The sequence below is a fragment of the Pristiophorus japonicus genome, chromosome 6 (assembly GCF_044704955.1).
Source record: "Pristiophorus japonicus isolate sPriJap1 chromosome 6, sPriJap1.hap1, whole genome shotgun sequence".
Classification (NCBI taxonomy): domain Eukaryota; kingdom Metazoa; phylum Chordata; class Chondrichthyes; family Pristiophoridae; genus Pristiophorus; species Pristiophorus japonicus.
The window spans coordinates 52086644-52109182 of record NC_091982.1 but is presented as its reverse complement, the minus strand read 5'-3'; the positions used below and the strand labels follow the sequence as shown (position 1 = coordinate 52109182).

The window sequence follows — 22539 nt, the reverse complement described above, 5'->3', positions numbered from 1 at the left end:
GTTGGCTGCTTCCCGTGGGCGATCGGGTAAAAAACTTAAAAAAGATGCACACTTACCTGAAGCTGCTGCACCCACGCGAGTTCCCAGTCCTGAGGCCTCCACTGACTGCGCATGGCAGTGCGTGCACATCAGGAGGTGCGCAGGGCTGGAGTTGCAGTCACATGGCTCTGGGCAGCCAATCAGGTAAAAGTATTTTCTCATTCATAATAATGGGAACTCCATAAGTTGGTGTTCCCATTATTATGAATGAGAAACCCCCCCAAACCCCAAAACACGAATTAAAACAATTAGAAAAAATACACCACATATTTTTTATTAATTTCAATTAAAGTTATTTATGTATTATACAAAAATATATATTTTTTTCAATAAGTTTTTTAAATTATTGTTTAAAATAAACACCGTAATGGGGAGAGTTTTTAACAATAAAATGTGTTTTTATAATTATTTTAAAATGTTTTTATTATAATTTCTGCACCATTAACAAACCCACCTGCTCGTGGGCAAAATAGACGGTGCTGGGGCCAAACTGTCCCCCATCTAAAAACTGCCGTCTCTGACCAACCACAATTTAGTGCACAAACAAGCGGCTCAGATCTGAATAAATTCTACAATTCACACAATTAATAAATTAAACTACAACCGAACAAGAGTTTTTTTTATCTGCTTCTTTATTCCTCATTTTGGGAAGTCCAGCGACAACAAACAATCAAAACACTGGGACTGCGCAACTACTTCTGGTTTGTTGGCAGTGGTCACATCCTCATCTTTATTGTCGTTGTGGCGCCTTGCTGTTCCATTTACCTACACAACACAACATGGTACCGGGGATAAAGTGCTTCAGTTACGTGGAGAGTGTAGAGAAGCTGGGGTTGTTCTCCTGAGAGCAAAGAACATTAAAGGGAGATTTAATGGAGCTGTTTAAAATTCTGAGGGTTTTCTATAGAATAAATAAGGAGAAACTGTTTCCACTGGCCAGAGGACGTGGATTTAAGGTAATTGCCAAAAGAATCAGAGGGGAGCAGAGAATATTTTTTTTTTTTACACAGCGAGTTGTTATGTTTTGGAATAATTCAACAATAACTTTTAAAAGGGAATTGGATAAATACTTGAAAAGGGAAAAAATGCAGGGCTATGGGGAAAGAGGGGTTTGGGACTAATTGGTAGCTCTTTCAGAGAGATGGCACAGGCACGATGGGCCTCCTTTTGCGCTCAATGATTCTATAACAGTAATTCTGTTACACCTTGTGGACATCAAAGGTTTTATATAAATGCAAGTTTTTTTCTTTCTGTCTTACAGAGATAGGATATACTTTACAACAACAATAACTTGCATTTATATAGTGCCTTTAACGTAGTAAACAAGCCTGAAGTAAATATCCTGGGTTGTTATATATCCTTGTATGATATTGAAAAAAATTGCAGCAACTGTACTTTAACAGGTGGGTGTGGGATTTGACAATTCGATTAACAATGCCCCCATGATTAAATGATAACATAAAATGGAGTACAAATGAGTGGCAAGTTGAGTTGATGCCGAGTATGGCGATCTCGTGCACTAATCCTAAGTATGCATCATCTGTATTAAAACTAGCTTGGCTGCTTTACTGGCTCTGCTGATTAACACGCTCCCGTTCCACTTCTCTTCCAGGTGTTCTTTGCCTCGGCCCAGGCTGGTGGAAGCAGTCAGATTTATTTCATGACACTTGGTCAGAACTCTCTCTTGAACTGGTAGCCTCCAGGAATCTTGAAGACACTCTCTGGATGTTGGCTTACACTGAAGTGACCATCTCCATATACTCACACCATCCCCCCCACCCCCCACCCCGCTCATTGGCACAAACTGCTCTTGACCAATCGTGGCAATGTAAGACAAGAGCTGACCTTCCATCTACAACTGATGGCACAGCTGGGCACAAAGGGGCTGCCATCGGTTCTGCCAATGACCAAAACTGGTTTCTGTAATTCTACTGATTTTTATATAAATATATATATATATATATAAAAGTTAGGGTTGTTGTAGCATATAGACAATGTTAAACAAAACTGTAGCTCAGTGTGCCAGCTGTTTGCACATATACATGTGTACACGATCTTCTGCACAATCACATCTTTGCAGTTTACTTGTTCTTTAAGTGACAACTTTAAGCATTTTACCCCAGTATTTTGTATATGAGGTATTTTAAATGGGTTTTATGTCAGTAATACTATTATCAAGCCAATGATGTACTGTATTTTGCGTGAAAATAGTTCTTTAGCAACTTCCCTTTTCACAGTGGCTTTCTGACTCTTCTGACATTCAGAGCACTGCAATCGCCTGGCTTTGGGTAACTCTTAATCAGTACCAGGCCACACGGCACTCACTACGGTTCAGTGAGGTAGATTTTCAACATGTTGCCTGGGTGTAAAACTGGTATCGCAACATTAGGAACAGGAGTAGGTCATTCAGCCCCTCACACCATTCAACCAGATCATGACCGATCTGCACCTCAACTCCATTTCCCCGCCTTTGCACCCTATCCCTTGATACCCTTACCCAACAAAAATCCATCCATCGCCATCTTGAAAGCTCCAATTGTCCCCCAGTATTCCCAGCCTTTTGGGGCAGAGATTTCCAAATTTCTACCATCCTTGGTGTGGAAAAGGTGTTTCCTGATTTCGCTCCTGAATGGCCAGGCTCTGATTTTTAGATTATTCTTGATTTTCCCCCACCAGAGGAAAGAGTTTTTCCTAGCTCCCCTATCGAATCCTTTTAACATTTGAAACATCCCAACCTGGCATTGCAGATCAAGCAGTGGCAATTAAAATTGGGCGGGCTCAACTGCGGGAAATTGATCCCCGACATCTGCTTTCCATCTGGATGAGAGGTTGAAAATCTGCCCCACTAGTAGTTTTGAAAAAGCTTCAAGATTTCAGCACCATCTACAATTTTCCTCTTATTTTCACATGTCCCAACTTAAGTTGGATTTTTGTGTAACATCTCCCATGTAAGGGATAGCAAAAAGTGTGGATGAGAAGTGTGCAGGAGAACTCACTGCTGAGTGCCCTTTGCAAGACCAGGAGAGACTTTCGATTTCCCAATTAGCACTTTCTCCCCAAATATAGTTCAAGCAAATGATCCAACCGCTGTCCAAGAGTTATTATGCATCTGTGATCTATTTTCTTACACTTCATCAATACTAAGCCTATATTCTCTAGAGTTTAGAAGATTGAGAGGTGATCTCATTGAAACATACAACATTCTTACAGGGCTTGACAGAGTAGATGCAGGGAGGGTGCTTCCTCTGGCTGGGGAGCCTAGAACCAGGGGTCACAGACTCAAAATAATGGGTTGGCCAATTAGGACTGAGGTGGGGAGAAATGTCTTCACTCAGAGGGTTGTGAATTTTTGGAATTCTCTACTCCAGAGGGCTGTGGAGGATCAGTCACTGAGTATATTCAAGACAGAGATCCATGGAATTTTGGATATTAAGGGAATCAAGGGATATGTGGATAGTGCAGGAAAATGGAGTTGAGGTAGAAGATCAGCCATGATCACATTGAATGGCGGAGCAGGCTCGAGGGGCCGAATGGCCTACTCCTGCTCCTATTTCTTATATTCTTATGTACTTAAGACACAGGAAACAGTGATGCATGATGGCATCTTGCAGCCTGATTTTTGGGGACTGCCAGGGGTGGGAAGCGGGGGGGGGTTAGAAAACAAATGAAAGAGATAAGTGAGCTTTTTGTAAAGGGATTCTGCTGTACAGCTGCTGTTGTCCTGTTGATGGACTGTGCCATTGAGGATGTGTTTGACAGATACGTCTCTGAACAGATTATTGGTCCCCGTTCAGCGCTAAATGTTCAGATAATGTACCAAGAACAACAGTCAAAGGCAGGATTTTATTGGTTTTGTCGCAATTTCTGCAGTGCACCCAGATTTGCAGGGATGGCCATACAGATGGGAAAGTAGGTCTGGCCCATTGCAACAAACGGGCCTAGCAACAGCAGACCCCATCATTTCCACGGATTTCCTTTACTCATTATCCTCCCTGCTTTACCGAGAGGACACAAGTTCTCATTTGGTAGTTGATATTCTCAGAGAAAGAAATGCACAATCTAATGTTCCTTTTTTTAAAAGAAAATATATTTTGGCAGCCATTCCACACTGGTTTTAAAACCAGGAAATGCTAAAAATATACAACAGATCCCTCTGCATCTAAAAAAAAGGTTGCAGTTTCAGTTCGAGCCCTTCAGTGTGTTGGCTTTATGTCTGTCTGCTTGTTTCAGCTCCTTCCCAGCTTCTGATCCCCGTGAGAAACACTGTCACTGTTCAACAGACATCTTGATCTGATTAGCCGGTCACATGCAGCCTGTAGTGTCTCCTCCCCATTTGCGCCCCCCACCCCCCCACCCCATCCGCTTCATTTTTTTTTAAACCACGCATCAAAAATTCATGGAGCTGTTTTTAACATCCTCTTGAGAAAAAAGAGCAGGGCGCAAGAGAAGCAAACAAGCAAAGGAGAGAGGAAATTGAGCAAAGGAGCAGAGTAAGATCAGAGGGAGCGCGGGCAGAGACATAGTGAGAGAAAAGTGCAGAGAGGGAAACGAGCGGAGAGAGGGGGAAACGAGCGGAGAGAGAGAAGGAAACGAGGAGAGAGAGAGGGAAACGAGGAGAGAGAGAGAAAGGGAAACGAGAAGAGAGAGAAAGAGAGAAACGATGAGAGAGAGAGAGAGGGAAACGAGGAGAGAGAGAGAGGGAAACGATGAGGGAGAGAGAGGGAAACAAGGAAAGAGAGAGAGAGGGAAATGAGCGGAGAGAGAGGGAAACGAGGAGAGGGAGGGAAATGGGCAGAGGGAGAGAGAGAGAAACCGGCAGGGAGAAAGAGAGAGAAATGAGCAGAGAGAGAGAGAGGGAAACAGAGAGAGAGAGAGAGGGAAACGGGCAGAGGGAGGGAAGGAAACAAGCAGAGAGAGAGAGAGAGAGAGAGAAGGAAACAGAGAGAGAGAAACAGAGAGAGGGAAACAGAGAGAGGGAGAGAGAGAAAGAAAGAAATGAGCAGAGAGAGGGGGAAATGGTCAGAGGGAGAGAGAGGGAAATGGTCAGAGGGAGAGAGAGAGGGGGAAATGGGCAGAGAGAGAGAGAGGGAAACACAGAGAGAGAGAGGGAAATGGGCAGAGGGAGGGAAAGAAACGAGGGGAGAGAGAGAGAGGGAAATGAGAGAGAGAGAGAGAGAGAGAAAGGGGGAAACGAGGAGAGAGAGAGAGAAACGAGCAGAGAGAGAGAGAGGGAAACGAGAGAGAGAGAGAAAGAGAGAGCGAGGGAAACAAGAAGAGAGAGCAAGAGAGGGAAACAAGCAGAGAGAGAGAGAAACGTGCAGAGAGAGAAAGAGAGAGGGAAACGAGCAGAGAGTGGGAAATGAGGAGAGAGAGAGAGATGGAAACGAGAGAGAGAGTGAGAAGCGAGGGGAGAGAGAGAGAGAGAAGCGAGGAGAGTGAGAGGGAAACACGCAGAGAGTGAGAGAGAGAAACGTGCAGAGAGAGAGGGAATCGAGGAGAGAGAGAAGGAAATGAGCGGAGAGAGAGAAACGTGCAGAGAGAGAGAGAGAAGGAACCAAGCAGAGCGAGGGAGAGAGGGAAAATAGCGGAGAGAGAGAAACACAAAGAAAGAAATGGCGAGAAAAACAAAGAAAGAAATGAGCAGAAAGGGAAGCAGCAAAAGGAGGAGTAAAAGGAAAGAGCAGGCCCACAAAGCAGAAAAGTGAGAGAGATGTCGGTGAGGTAGAGAGTTAACGGAAGATGAACTGGGAGAGAAAAGCAGCAGAGAAAGATAAAGAAAGCAGATAGAATGGAATATGAGGGGGTAACATAGTCACATCAGTGTTCTAATGGCCCAGAAATTCCGATGTCTCGGACCCGTACGGAGTGTCTACGGACCCGGGAAGGCATCGAAAAAGCCGGGTTTCAGCATGCGCTGAAAACCGGCTTTTCCGATCTGTCAAGTTTCTGGCTTGACAGATCATCCGCAGATCGGGAGCGAGGACATTTGCTGGGCAAGATTTACGATATTTACGCATATCTTGCCCTGCAAATGTCCTTTAAAATCTTGCGCCTGAAAAAGCAGCTATATAGCCTACATTTACAGGCGCAAATGTTTAAAAATACACAGAAACATTTAAAAATAAAGGTACTAAAAACACATTTTATTCTTAAAAACCCTCCCCACTACGGTAAGTTTATTTTAAGGCTTAATTTAAAAAACTTATAAAAAAATATTTTCCCGACATTTTTTAAAGAACTTTAATTTAAATGAATGTTAAATATGTAGTTTATTTTCTATTTTTTATTGTGTTTTGGGTGTTGGAGCAGGGGTGGGTGAGGGGTTCTCATTCATAGTAATAGGAGTTCTGGACTTACGGAACTCCTATTACTATGAATGAGAATCTATACTACACCTGATTGGCTGCTGTCTCCAGCTCCCAGCCTGCGCACGTCCCCACGTGCACGTGCTGCAACGCGCAGTCACCAGAGGCCTCAGGCTCAGAAGTTCCAATGGGCGCAGCAGCAACAGGCAAGTGCACATCTTTCTTCCCTATTTCACTCGCTTGCCTGCGGGAAGACCTCAATCGGAATTTCAGGTCCATTATATATTTTGGCATCATAATGTATTCACAATTTCAGTATTTTCATGCTGCTTTTTGGTGAATTCCCACTTGTGTGGATGCTGGACAAGGCATCGAGACATGCAGGAGGGGTGAGAGGCAGGGGCAGTTGTAGTCTAAAGGAGAAATCTATTTTGACACAGAAGCACTAATTCACCATTCGCTCTGTGGACGTACATTCCCAGCAGAAATCGGTCTCATCAGTCATCGAAGAACTGACTGCAAAAAATGACCTGATATTCTGTCTGTCTTCTTTAATGCCTTTAATGCTGGAGGATGAACTAATAATCCTGCACACCTGTTAAACTTGGCTGTACTCGTATAGAAGACAGTTATTTGGCTCATTGTGCTTGTACCCGTGCTGCTCCCACATTTGGGTTGGCTACAGCATTCCTAGTTCCCTATCTTTATTCATATTTTAATATTTTTCTTCAAGTGTTTCTCTAATTCTTAAAGGTTGTGATTGACTAAACTTCAATTGGCACTTGTGGTAATGAACTCCATATTCCGGTGAAAAAAAATCTTCTCATCTCTTTTGTGCTTCAATATTTATCCTAAATGAATGCCACCTTATTACTGAGGCACTGACCAGTGGAAATCATCTTTCACTGGTTATCTCCTCATTAGATCACCCCCTGGCCTTCTCTTCAGTGAATACAGTGTTAGGGATCGAAATTCAGCGTCTCAGAAAGACCCGTTTGTGGCGGCCATGCGGCAGAATCCCGTGGCTGCCATTTTGTGATCAACTGGCTGCCCCAACCCAAATTCAGGTCGGGGATTTTTCGGCCTGGACCTGATTCCGCCCCGATCCTGATGACCGCCGCATCAGAACGCGCACCGCCGCCCTCCCTCACCTGGAAAATCTACCGACCGAAATTCAGCTAAAATATTCGCTGCCCCGCCACATGGTGCCCCCGACAGATTTTCTTTTGGTGTACTTTATCCGGACTGTGTGCGGCCCGGCAGCACAGCAGCCCTTCAAAGTGAGGGCCCCCTGCCGTGGCCGCCATGTATTTACTTTTGCCGACCAACTTCCCGATCGGCCGGCAAGACAGTGCCCCTGGGGGTTCGGCCGAGTGACAGCAGTGGAGACTCGATCCCGTCCCAACTTCCGCCCCTCAGCCTGCCTTCCTGTCACTCTCCCGCCCCCACTATGACCGCCTTCCTGTCCGACTTTAAAACATTTCAAAGTCCTGAAAATCGCTTGGAAGACCGCCTAATGGATCCCAGCGGTAAAACCAGGTAAAAAGTCATAGGTGCGCCAGCTTTCTGGCGTACCTGAATTTCGGCCCCTTAGTCTTTCAAGTTTCTCCTAATAACTACACCCAAGTAACACCAAGTATATCTATGTAACACCTTCTCTGTGACTCTAATATACTTTCTATGATGGGGAGAACAAAACTGCACACAGTACTACAAATATGGCTTAATCATCTTGCTGTGTCCAATGCCCTGTATGTAAAACCTTGAGTTCTGTCTGCCCTTCTTCTGACTTTTTCCATATCTGCTTTTAAAGATCAGTGTTAGGTGTGCTCCTAGATCTCCCTGTACCTCTACTCCATTGAGTATTTTTTCATTTCTATTCACTGTTCTTCTTTCCAAAGATGTACAACTTTACAATTATCCTTGCTGAACTGCATTTGCCATGTGTCTGCCCATTCTCATAGGAACATAAAAACAGGAGGAGGCCATTCAGCCCCTCGAGCCTGTTCCGCCATTCAATGAGATCATGACAGATCTGCGACCTAACTCTCTATACCTGCCTTTGGCCCATATCCCTTAATATCGTTTGTTAACAAAAAGTTATCAATCTCAGATATAAATTAACAATTGATCTAGCATCAATTGCTGTTTGCGGAAGAGAGTTCCAAACCTCTACCACCCTTTGTGTGTAGAAATGTTTCCTAATTTCACGCCTGAAAGGTTTGGCTGTAACTTTTAGACTGTGCCCCCTCGTCCTAGAATCCCCAACCAGCAGAAATAGTTTCTCTCTATCTACCCTATATGTTTCCCTTAATACCCTGAAAACTTCGATCAAATCATCCCTTTAACCTTCTAAGTTGACTGGGGTACTTTCAAAATTGTGCTTTTAAGTTCAGGTCGAACTTTTGGGATGCAAAGCCAATCAGAATACTTAAAATGATTAATCTATGCGATACTCTGAACTATACTGGGAGGAGGAAAACTCCAAATCCGAATTCTGGAATTAAGTCCCAGAACTCCATTTTTTACATGTGACCGATCCAAGCTGTTAAACCTTTGAAAATGCAGACTTGCCCCAAGGTGATTGGGAGTCATTTTGGCTTTGGGCGATAGTGTAAAATGAGCCGTCCCTTATACATCTCTCCTGGTTTTCATTTCCAATGACTTCCATTGTAGCAGAGTGTGTTTGGGGATATAATGCAAGGACATTTTAAGAATCCCGTGGGCCCATTTTTTCCTGAGAATGATCACCAATTTTATTTATTTTTTCAAAATATACTTGCTCATTGAGATGCCGAATCACTGATTGTTTGGAAACAGACTAAAACTTGGGATACTGCAGCTTCAGTTCATACTACAAAACCATCAAGGCTATTGGAGTCAACGTTCCACTAGTTAATAATAGACTCGAAACTACTTTCAGCGACTGAACACTTTCACATGATATTCCACCATCTGGTATTTTGGTGGAGGCATAAACCACTGCAAATAAATGAGCTAATGCTTGCATTTAAATAGCAGATGAAGAAATGTGGACCAGTTCATTGAACATCCTAATTTCGGGACTAATATCTCTCAAATATGCAGGGGGTGAGATTTTCTACCCAGTGAAAATGGCCAACTCCCAGGGACAAAAGCCATTTGCATAACTGGGGTTACCCATTGCTGTCTGCAAGGGCACTTCAGTGAGGCTCGGTCTGACCTGATGCAATCCACCTGCGTTCCAACTGGGCTAAAGATCATTTGTTTTTCCATCTTTCTTCGAGCCATTCTGCCACCAGGATCAATTAGCGCATTCTGCTGACAGTTCGGGACCTTCAGCAGGCCTAGAAGGGACTCGACTGGCCTTAACTGGTGGGAGTCCCGCATCGGAGCCTTACATGGGCAGAAAGAGAGGAATATCCCACCAGAGCCCTGGAACTTACTGCCCCTTCCCCCCCCCCCATACACCAAACCACCCCCTTGACATGTGTGGGAGGGATGGAAGATCCATCCGTGTCCCACTCCCCAGACTGAATATAACGATCCGGTCTAAGTGGGGCAGAATCGAGTTCCACCCCATTTTCCAGGCCCCCCCTCCCCAGGCAGAAATCAGCTTTACAGCACCAGGAATTTTGAGGCCTGTGATTATTTGGGAAATAGTGCATCAATTGGCATGGACCAAAAATACTACTTTTAAATACCTTTTTTATGAATGTTTAAAATATAATTTAAATTGTTAAATGTATTAATAAATCTGCCGAGCTTAGGGGATGTTTTTCTGCACTCCAAACATGATATTTAGTGACTTGAACCTCAAAGTATCTGCTTCTTGTGCTAACCAAAGTGTTTGGCTCACAATTCCCAACCACCATTTTGTTGATACTTGACTGTCAAAATGTATTTTAATGTTTACTGCCTATTTCTAGTTCTTTATATACCTGAAAATAGCATTAACAAGAGAAAATTATCTTGGTGTGAGAACCGAACTGAAATATTTTTTTTTAAATGAAGGGTTTTAGTGAAACATCACCTCCACAAGAGCTACAAAAAACACAGTTGTAAAAGCACTTTAAAGGAACAGTTCAAAGTATAAAGATTGTTCTCATTTTTCAGAATTGCAAGTTAGCAATTAGAGCAATCAGTGACAAAGCACTTGAAATCTTTGTAACACTTAGAATCACTAGACCATTAATTAGCGAGGGTCAGAGTACTTGCAATGAAACTCGCCTCCAGGAGGACACTGAGAGTGGTCACCTCATTTCCTGTTTGCTCCAATGCTGAAGAGTGACCTAAACCAATATTACTACTTAACTTTCTCTTTGTTTTATGCCTTTTCCTACGTTAAAGGCGCTATCTAAATGGAAGTCACTGTTGTTGTTCATTCAGTTATTGTGAATACCTCTCAATTATTTCTTATTCCTCACACCATTGCACTCTGTGTTCACTCAATTAGGTTGCCTGGCTTGACATGATGGCCCAGATTATTTGATTTTGCAGCCTTGGGTGCATCTCTGGTGTTGTGATCTCCTCTTTTCTCCAGTCCCCCACCAAAAAATATGCACTCCCGACCCCAGTGAACCTGCACGCTCAGAGTCGTCGAAATATTTTCAGCAGGCTCCCCATCCCCCAGCCTCCACTGAGGTCAGTCTACAGGAGACGAGGTGGCGATTTCCTGATACATTGCTGGTGGCCTCTGGCTCCGTGGCCTATGCAATTGACCTCTCCAAGATTGACTGGGCAAGCTGTTGGGATTCCAAGAATTTAATTCCTCTCCCCCTGCCACCATAGCAACACAGGTTGCCAGGGCACCCAGTGGTGCTTTGGGTCAAAAGGCAGACAATACATCTGATATATTTCCTTCATTTCATTACAATCGCAACTTTTCCACTTGTATATGGGGAGACAGTGGGGAAATAGGCAGGTCTAAAGATGGGTGGGAGCAGTTTCCTGCCCCAGCTCTGCTGAAAAAGCGTCGGAGGGACTAGGAGAAATCCAGGCAGGCAACTTTATCATACAAAGCATTTTGGTGAATGAGGAATTTTGCCAGATTTTTCTCCCCCAATTGGCCTGGGTTTTTACCTAGTTTTTGCCTCTCCCAGGAGATCACATAGCTCTGGTTGGGGTGGAGTGTAGAATGTTTCGGAGCAAGGGGTGTCACCATTGTGTGGGGCAGACTGGTTGGGCCGGGTGCTCTTTACCTTTCTGCCATTGTTCATAGGTTTATATGTAACCTTCAGGGCTGTTGACCAAGGGCCTGTGTCTCTTAGTCGGCCAGCGTGGACACGATGGGCCGAAATGGCCTCCTTCTGTGCTGTAAATTCCTATGTTTCTATGAATCAGAAATGCTGTATAAAGCACAATATGAAATTGGTTTAGTTACATAAAAAGGAATATCATAAGTGAATGAACTTTACACAGGAACTGAGAATTTCTCTCATAATTCTTACCAGAACAAATACAGCAACTCAAGTAGCCGAAACGAATGAATGTATAATATTGTGACCAAGAGAATGGGAATTGGCTAGAAAGATGACATTATTAAACGGAGAGAAGGATGAAGAATGTAAGAATAAGATCGGCTTCAATACTAGAGTTTGATTAGTTTAATTCATAGAAGTTTGTCTTTGTTGCTGCTTTGATGCTTTCAATAGAGCCTCATGTACCATGTGTAATGTTTAGATTAATGTTCCCATTAATGTGCATCTATCTCAAGCTGCTGACCTTGCTGTTGGGTTTGATCCATCTCTGAGGCCAACATGCTCAGAACAGGCCTTTTCAAGTCATCACACTCCCACAGACTTTTAGCAGGTTACGCCAGCAAGTAAGCAACAAAAGCAGAAATAGGGCTGAGTTACCGGAGTTTGTGTGCCACGTATGGGACATTGGCCATGATTGGGATGTCCCTGATTTGCTTGTTAAAATGTTGTAATCATGTTGTAATGGTATTATAGGATATTAAGCGAATACTTGAAGCCCTTCTTTGAGAACCGAGGCTTTGATTTATGTTCTCAACTGTCAAATTTTCCCAACATCTATTGTATATTAAAAGTATTTTGTGTGTATACATTCGTAAAAGTATCGTACATACTTTGTGCAATGCCTTTCTTTCACAACTACACTACCCGTATTCATAATGTAATTAACTTTGATTGAGTCTACCCTTTCCAAGGTAGGTAGCAGTGTGCTGACTGCCAGAAGCTTACTCAGTGTCTTAACTCCTCTTGCACACCCTCCGCCACCACACCGCGCCTCCGCTGCACTGTCCCTGGAATAAGAAGGGGTTCCTCAATTTGTTGTGTTTCCAATGGTGGCCTGCAATTGTCGTTAAGTTGGTTAACCGTTTTTAAATTTTAAAACTTTAAAGGTGCCAAAAGCATACAAGCCTTTCCTCGATCACTGTGGGGGATTACGCTTTTAGTTGTGATTCTCTGAAGGGATTTTCCCATGCTAGCTCAGCCACCCGTATTATTTCAACAAATAATGGCCTTACCGACACTTTTTGATTCAAATAATTAACAGGTCCAACTCCCTGCGGTAAAACCTATTTTATTTCTCTGTGAGGTTCTCCTTCACTCCTGTTCCTGCCCATTCCATTCTATCCACCTTTCCTCAGGACTGCTCCCACCTCCCCCACTTCAACCCCTGCTCCTTTTTGCCACCTGCCTCTCCATCTGCCCCCATCACCTCGCACACTTGTACCTTTACCCCAGTTCCCTCCTGCTACTTCTCATTGTCCCCGCTCTCCCATCTCCCATTCCTTTTCACACACTCACCACTCCAAGCTTCCACCACTACCCCCTCCCCCCACCCTTGGTGACGGGCGATAACACCCAGTAGTGCTCCTACTCACCAGGATTCCCCATCGAATGCTCTGACACCCAGCAACCCCCGCTATGCAATGCTTTTTTAAAATTAGTTCATGGGACATGGGCATCACTGGCAAGGCCAGCATTTATTCCCATGCCTAATTGTCCTTGAGAAGGTGGTGGTGAGCCGCCTACTTGAACTGCTGCAGTCGGGAGTGGTGAAGGTAATCCAGAGATTATTACCTTTGAGGTTCTGCTTATTAATTCAGACCCTAGCTCCTCAAACTCCCTCAGCATGACCTCATTCTTAGTTCTGCCTATCTCATTGGTTCCTACATGGACCACGACAACTGGATCCTCCCCCTCCCACTCCAAGTTCTTCTCCAGCCGTGAGGAGATATCCTTAACCCTGGAACTGGGCAGGCACCACAACCTCCAGAACTCCCTGTCGTGGCTGCAGAGAACAGTATCTATCCCCCTGACTATACTGTCCCCTACCACTACAACATTCCTTCCTTCTCCCCCACTTGGATGGCCCCTTGTACCACAGTGCCATGGTCAGTTTGCCCATCCTCCCTGCAGTCCTTTCTTTCATCCATACAGGCAGCAAGTACCTCGCACTTGTGGGACAAGGGCTGAGGCTCCTCCATCACTGCATCCTGGGTCCCCATACCTTCCTGACTCAGTCACACTCTCCTGTCCCTGACCATTGATTAACTCTAAAGTACTATTTAACCTTAACGGTGAGACTGCCTGCTACAGCAAAGTGTCTAGTTAACTCGCCCCCTCCCTGATGCATCGCAATGTCTGCAGCTCGTACTCCAGCTCAATAACTCTGAGCAGAAGTTCCTCGAGTTGCCGACACTTTCTGCAGACATGGTTGCTCGGGATCGTGATGCTCTCCACAAACTCCCACATACTGCAGTTACAACACACCACCTGCCCTACCATCTCTAACCTTGTTTTATTTATTAATTAATCTTGGATTCAATCATTATTTTAGTTTTGTTTTTAATTATTTTATGTTTTAAGTTACCAGCAAGTTAGTTTCTCAGCTCTTAATATAATCCCCTTCCCTAACATAGTAAGCAAAGAAAAGCGGTAATACTCACCGACCAATTACCTACCTGCTCTCCTGTGGCACCACTCGTTGATTTTTTTGTTGTTGTTTTTGAATCGGAGTCTCCCTGTACTCTATTTATGTCTCGCCGCTGTAAAGCACTTTGGGGTGTCCTGAGGATGTAAAAGGTGGTATATAAATGCAAGTTCTTTCTTTTTATTTGCCCTAGAATGTCAGTGCCAATTCTCTATTCAGTCAACGGTGATTTCTGTAAGGAGTTACAGGTTTCCTTAAGGCTCCAGTTAGCAGAGAAGTTGACATCTGCTTCCGTACCACAGTAAAGTTTTAGCCAAATTAGCATTTGAGCTGTAGAGCAAAAGTGTATTTGCATTAAATAGTACAAAATCAAATGTTATCACTTCACATAGTCTGGGTTGGAATTAACACATTTTTAATTTATTTTTTCATGCGATGTGGGCATCGCCAGCAAGGCCAGCATTTATTGCCCATCCCTAATTGCCCTTGATAAGAACCGTTCTTTTTATAGCAGTTTGTTACAATTGAGTGTCTCGCTGGGCCATTTCAGAGGGCAGTTAAGAGTCAACCACATTGATGTGGGTCTGGAGTCACATATAGGCCAGATCGGGTAAGGGCGACAGATTTCCTTCCCTAAAGGACATTAAATTTTTAAAGTTGCAAATTCATATTCTTTTTCATTATTCCCGCCTAGAAATTGGAGAACGCTGGAAACCTGCCGGTAACATCGGCGGCCAAGGGTGCTGGCTGAGGAAGCACAGGCAGTACAGGCATATAGGTACTGCCAGCTCCTTAACATCAGCGTGGCAGTGATTTTCTAGTGCAACGCACTGTTTGCACCGCTAATTTCAGAGGGAGGCCAAAGGTAGCCTCCATCTCCCGCTCGCCGTGTAGGGGAAAGGGAAAGAAAGGAGTGACCCCAACAGTTGCCGTACATGCTCCAAAAATATTAGCCGCTGGCCAATATTTCTGGATTTTTTAATAGCTTATAAGAACATAAGAACATAAGAAATAGGAGCAGGAGTAGGCCATTTGGCCCTTCGAGCCTGCTCCGCCATTCAATAAGATCATGGCTGATCTGATCATGGACTCAGCTCCACTTTCCTGCCTGCTCTCCATAACCCTTTATTCCCTTATCGCTCAAAAATCGGTCTATCTCCATCTTAAATATATTCAATGACCCAGCCTCCACAGCTCTCTGGGGCAGAAAATTCCACAGATTTATAACCTTCTGAGAGAAGAAATTCCTCCTCAACTCAGTTTTAAATGGGCGGCCCTTTATTCTGGGACTATGCCCCCTAGTTTTAGTTTCCCCTATGTGGAAATACCCTCTCTGCATCTAACTTGTCGAGCCCCCTCATTATCTTATATATTTCAGTAAGATCACCTCTCATTCTTCTGAACTCCAATGTGTATAGGCCCAACCTACTCAACCTATCTTCATAAGTCAACACCCTCATCTCCGGAATCAACCTAGTGAACCTTCTCTGAACAGCCTTCAATGCAAGTGTATCCCTCCTTAAATAAGGAGACCAAAACTGTACGCAGTACTCCAGGTGTGACCTCACCAAAACCCTGTACAGTTGTAGCAGGACTTCTTTGCTTTAATACTCTATTCCCCTTGCAATAAAGGCCAACATTCCATTTGCCTTCCTGCTTACTTGCTGTACCTGCAAACTAACTTTTTGAGTTTCATGCACAAGGACACCCAGGTCCTTCTGCACTGCAGCACTTTGCAATTTTTCTCCATTTAAAAAAAAATAGTGTTTCTATTTCTGCCAAAGTGGATAACCTCACACTTTCCCACATAATACTCCATCTGCCAACATTTTGCCCACTCACTTAGCCTGTCTATATCCCTTTGCAGATTTTTTGTTTCCTCCTCACAATTTGCTTTCCCACCCATCTTTGTATCATCAGCAAACTTGGTTACATTTCACTTGGTCCCTTCATCCAAGTCATTAATATAGATTGTAAATAGTTGAGGCCCCAGCACCGATCCCTGCGACAACCCACTAGTTACTGTTTGCCAACCGGAAAATGACCCATTTATCTGGACTTTCTGTTTTCTGTTAGTTAGCTAATCCTCTATCCATGCTAATATATTAGCCCCAAACCCTTGAACTTTTATCTTGTGCAGTAACCTTTTATGCGGCACCTTATCAAATGACATTTAAGGAGATATTTCATAACTCTCAACAAAAATATATCCCAATGAGAAGGAAATCCAAATACACCATATCCACTGGTTCCCCCTTATCCACCCTGCTCATTACATCCTCAAAGCACTCCAGCAAATTTGTCAAACATGCCTTCCCTTTCATAAAACCATGCTGACTCTGCTTGATTGAACTACGCTTTTCTCAATGTCCTGCTACTGCTTCCTTAATAATTGACTCCAGCATTTTCCCAATTACAGATGTTTGGATAACTGATCTGTAGCTTCCTGCTTTCTGTCTGCCTCCTTTTTTAAATAGGGGCATTATATTTGCTGTGACCTTCCCAGAATCCAGGGAATTTTGGTAGATTACAACCAATGCATCCACAATCTCTGCAGCCACATCTTTTAAGACCTGAGGATGCAAGCCATCAGGTCCAGGGGACGTGTCTGGCTTTAGTCCCATTATTTTGCCAAGTTCTACTCCTTTAGTGATACTGATTGTTTTAAGTTCCTTCCTCCCCATAGCCCCTTGATTATCCATTATTGTGATGTTTTTAGTGTCTTCTACCGTGAAGACCGATACAAAATATTTGTTCAAAGTCTCTGCCATTTCCATGTACCCCATTATTAATTCCCCAGTCTCATCCTCGAAGGAACTCACATTTACTTTAGCCACTCTTTTCCTTTTTATATACCTGTAGAAACTCTCATTATCTGTTTTTATATTTCATGCTAGTTTACTTTCATAATCTATCTTCACTTTCCTTATTTTTTTTAGTCATTCTTTGTTGGCTTTTAACATGTTCCCAATCTTCTGGCCTCCCACTAGTTTTGGCCACTTTATATGCCATTGTTTTCAAATTGATACTCTCCTTTATTTCTTTAGTTAACCACGGATGGTCTTCTTACAATATTTCCTTCTCATTGGGATATATTTTTGTTGAGAGTTATGAAATATCTCCTTAAACGTCCGCCACTGCTCATCAACTGTCCCACACTTTAATTTAAATCTATTTTCCCAGTCCACTTTAGCCAACAGTGCACTCATACCTTTGTCGTCTCCTTTATTTAAGCTTAGGACACTGGTTTGAGATCCAACTTTCTCACCCTCCAACTGAATTTGAAATTCAACCATGTTGTGGTCACTCATTCCAAGAGGATCCTTGTGATATATTCACAGAGCACAGCACACACAGCTTCCTAACATGGCAGGTAGCTCTCTCGGAAGTCTCCAGAAATCTGCCGAGTTCTGTTTATTATTAACCCTGCACTTGCAGTACACAATACGTCCACATCCACAGTGTGGAGCTACAAACATTACAAGCTTACAGACATTACACTTCTCCCTCCTTAATGAAGAAGTTATTATAACAAACATCATACATAACTTTCATGTTTATACATAACACAGGATATAAACTTATTTTTTTCCATATTTACAAATTTAAATTTACCACTTGTTTTCTGTTTCAAAGAGGATACCTTTACTCTAGAACAGAACCTTCCAAACATGGTCTCAAATCTAAACTCATTCGAGACTCATCCTAAGGAACGTTTTCCTCCACGGAATTTCCTTGATTTTCATTTGAACTTACTCTAACTTCAGGCTCTTTGTTTTCCTGACTCGGACTCAGACTTTCATTCTGATTCTCTCCTGGATTTGTTTCCAGTACATTGGATTTAGGATTTGCTACTGGTGTATCAAAACTATCTGGTGAGTCAGAAATAATTGAATCATTCCCACCTTCAACTCCTTCCATGTCTGTAGTTAAAATATGATCAATATGAACAAACCTAACCTGTCCATTATCAAACATCTTTACCCCATATCTTCACCACTCTTCCTGGTAACCACTTCCATCATTTATGGTGATGGTTCTTCACTCTCACCTTCTGGTTTAATTTCACACTTCTCTCTTTTACTCTACCTTTATCATAATTCTCTTTCTGTCTTAATTGTGTCTCTTCTATGGACTGTGCCAAATTTGGCTTTAACAACGAGAATCTGGTTCGTGGCTGTCATTTGAGAAACAACTCTGCTGGTGTTCTACCAGGAGTTGTATGAGGAGCATCTCGATATGTAATCAAAAAATTAGCCAATTTGTGATCCAATGACAACTGTCATTTCCTTGGATTTGGATCTAACATTTGTTTTATGAGGGCACATTTTACAATTTGTTCAGAGCGCTCTGCTGCACCATTCAAAGCAGGATGGTATGGTGGAACCTTGGTATGTTTCACATCATTTTTGCTCGTGAATTGTGCAAATTCTTCTGAATGAAATTGTGGTCCATTATCCGAAACAATTTCTTCAAGGAAGCCAAATGAAGAAAATAATTTTCGTAAAATGTCCAATGTTTTACTTGTTGTTATTTTCCACATTGGAAACACCTCAACCCACTTCGAATGGTTATCAATTACAATGAACAATTGTTGTCCTTCTAACTCAGCAAAATCAATATGTAGCCTTTGCTTCTCGGGAATATTGTTCAGCCATTCCCATCGACCTCACTGTCTGACAAGCAATCTCAAAAGTCAAGTCATCCGTCGTCAATAACTTCCTTCTGATCGCATCATTTTTCACCCCACAAACAAAACGATCCCGTAATGCTCGGTTTTGAAAGTTTCCAAAATTACAGTGCATCGATAGCTTTTTTAATGCTACGATATAATCACTGATATTTTATTCAGCCTTTTGATTCTGAATCCTGAAACGATAGCTTTCAGCAATTTCTAACGGTTGGGGTTATAGTACTGCTCCAGCTTCATTAAAATCTCTTTAAGCATTGTGTCCTTTGGCTCATCAGGCACAAGCAGATTTACAAGATTATCATATAATGCCGGACCTGCCTCCGATAAGAAGATCACTTTCTTATGTTCCAACACAGCCCGGTTCTGGACTGCATTGTCTGGAACTTCGATTATGTCATTTGCAGTTAAATACATTTCTACCCAATCCACATATGCTTTAAAACGTTCCCGGTCATGTCTATATTCACCCAAATATCCCAATACACCTACCATTTTAATCTCTAGCTGTTCACACCGTGTGCTGTATTTTACCTCGGATTTTTGTAGCTTTCAAAGTCTTCTGTCAGCTGGCTGAATCCTTCATCAACAAAATTTCAGCTTTAAATCATCCAAAAAAAATCCCATCTTCCGTCGCCAAATGTGATATATTCACAGAGCACAGCACACACAGCTTCCTAACATGGCAGGCAGCTCTCTCGGAAGTCTCCGGAAATCTGCCGAGTTCTGTTTATTATTAACCCTGCACTTGCAGTACACAATACGTCCACATCCACAGTGTGGAGCTACAAACATTACAAGCTTACAGACATTACAATCCTTTACTAGGAGATCGTTTATTAATCTTGTCTCATTACACAGAACCAGATCTGAGATAGCCTGCTCCCTGGTTGTTTCCGCAACATACTGTTCAAGGAAACTATCCTGGATACACTCTATGAACTCTTCCTCAAGACTACCCTGGCCAATTTGATTAGTACAATCAATATGAAGATTAAAATCGCCCATGATTATTGCATCTGCATTCTCTGTAACATTAATCTTTCACCAACGAAAGTGTTTAAATGTGTAGTCATCATGGCAGCTTTTAGTGGGTCTTGCATACTCGACATAAAATAACTATTTGATAAATAATTGGTTATGGAATTTTGAATAAATTATTTATAATTCTGTAAAATTTTAAGGGGCTAGATTTTCCTCGTTTTTTGCATTCTTAATGCCCACTTAACGTCCATTTTACCGCTGAGATGACGTATAACGCCCATATATCACCCAGTTAGCCACAAAATGTAAACTGACGGGCATTTTTCGGAAACTTATCGCCGAGCGTTATTTTCCCCATGTGCGTAACGCCAGGAAAGAATATTACCGCCCGCCCACTTTTTGGGGGCGGAATCATCAGAATGGGTGAAATCAACTCCCATAATATCGCCCAGCGTTACTTTCACCACCTCGCACACATATCCCCCACAATATCACTCGCCCAAAAAAACGCCCGGAAAAAGTGGAACTGTTCTGAACTAAAGCCAGCGGTGTGGCTGCCATTTTTTAAATCGAAGGTCGCTTCATTCAAAAGGATGCTTCAACTTCTGGAGAGTTTGGATTGACTCTGGAGTTCTTCTCGGGTGAAGTGACCATCTCAACAGACATATTTTCAGACTTTGGACTATTGGGGGTTTACTCTAGGTGTATTTTAGTGAGGAAATTATTGCTTCTGATCAATCGCTGTTATACTTTCATTGCAATGGGGCCAGCAATTTTCAGCCTACATCAGTTAATACACAGATGCTGCAGAGTGCAGATGGCTCAATGTGTGATGCGCATCATTATGTCCCCAATTTAAGACATGCAAGAATGAGGAGGCGGGCCAGACCATACACAACCCGCATGTACAGGGAAAAGAGGTCTTACCTCGACGTGTCCGACCACACCTGCCTTTGGAGACTGCGCTTCCACAAGGTGGTGATCAATGAAATATGTGAGCTCATCAGGTCACATATGCAGCACATATGTTGGTCGAGGTCAAGGTCACCGCAGCACTGACTTTCTATGCGTCCGGTTCCTTTCAGGCCTCTGCGGTTGAGATTTCCCCTCTGTCTCACCATGCTGCATTTGACAGGTCGTGGAGGCCCTGTATGTGCGAAGGATGGACTTCATCAGCTTCCTCATGACCACGGAGGCTCAGACTGACAAGGATGGAGCATTCTACCACATTGCTAAGTTCCCCAGGGTGCAGGGAGCAATACAGTGCACTCACATCACCATGCTGCCACCTTCTCAGGACCCGGAACTTTATTGTAACAGAAACGGATTTCACTCCCTGAAGGTCCAACTAGTTGACCACAACCAGATCATAATGGCAGTGAATGCCAAATGTCCGGCCAGCTTCGATGAGGCTCACATCCTGCGTGAGAGCGCTGTCTCTGACATCTTTAAGAGTCAGCCACAAGGACAATGCTGGAAGCTTGGTAATAACTGATATGGCCTAGCCACCTGGCTGATGACCCCCCTGTATTAGACCCACACCGAGGCCGAGAAGCGATACAACCAGAGCTACAGAGCCACACACAATGTGGTCCAGAAAACAATAACTGTGCTTAAGCAGCGCTTCAGATGTTTGGACCACTCAGGAGAGGAGCTACAATGCAACCCTGAGCAAGTAGGTAAATTCGTGGTCATGTGCTCCATGTTGCACAACCTGGCTATCAGGAGGGTCCAAGAATTGCCAGAAGGGACTGATGCTGCACCTCAGGAGAGAGAAGAAGAGCACAAAGAGGGGCAGGACACTGATCTAGGACCAAACAATCAGGCTGGCTATGCAACCATGCCCACGACCCCCTCCTGTCCGCAGGAAAGGGCCCATGGTGGCTACATTGCTGCAAGACTCTTATGTGAGGAGCTAATATCTGAATGATTTGCCTGAAAAAACATCCAGGGCCTCCGCCATCCACGGAACGTACTCAGTCATGCTGTGTGTGTGCAACTCAGACATCAATGGTGCCCATCACCTTGGTGCCAGTTAAAGTTTACGTTGATTGAAGTTCAATTTTATTTCACCCGTGCATAGAAACATAGAAACATAGAAATTAGGTGCAGGAGCAGGCCATTCGGCCCTTCGAGCCTGCACCGCCATTCAATAAGGTCATGGCTGATCATTCAACCTCAGTACCCCGTTCCTGCTTTCTCTCCATACCCCTTGATCCCTTTGGCCATAAGGGCCATATCTAATTCCCTTTTGAATATATCTAACGAACTGGCCTCAACAACTTTCTACGGTAGAGAATTCCACAGGTTAACCACTCTCTGAGTGAAGAAGTTTCTCCTCATCTTGGTCCTAAATGGCTTACCCCTTATTCTTAGACTGTGACCTCTGGTTCTGGAACTCCCCAGCAATGGGAACATTCTTCCTTCCTCTAACCTATCCAATCCCGTTAGAATTTTATATGTTTCTATGAAATCCGCTCTCATTCTTCTAAATTCCAGTGAATATAAGCCTAGTCGATCCAGTCTTTCTTCATATGTCAGTCCTGCCATCCCGGGAATCAGTCTGGTGAACCTTCGCTGTACTCCCTCAATAGCAAGAATGTCCTTCCACAGATTAGGGGACCAAAACTGAACACA

General features: G+C 43.4%; 1 protein-coding gene across 1 annotated transcript in view; it reads left to right on the top strand.

Annotated features, from left to right (window-relative positions):
- LOC139265663 (mitogen-activated protein kinase kinase kinase kinase 4) overlaps positions 1-1792 on the top strand; it is a 421183-nt gene extending 419391 nt beyond the window's left edge. The window contains exon 31 of the mRNA XM_070882863.1: positions 1652-1792. Within this exon, the coding sequence (XP_070738964.1) occupies positions 1652-1735 (84 nt within the window). The 3' untranslated portion in view covers positions 1736-1792. The remainder of the gene's footprint in view (positions 1-1651) is intronic.
- Positions 1793-22539: the final 20747 nt, after the last annotated feature.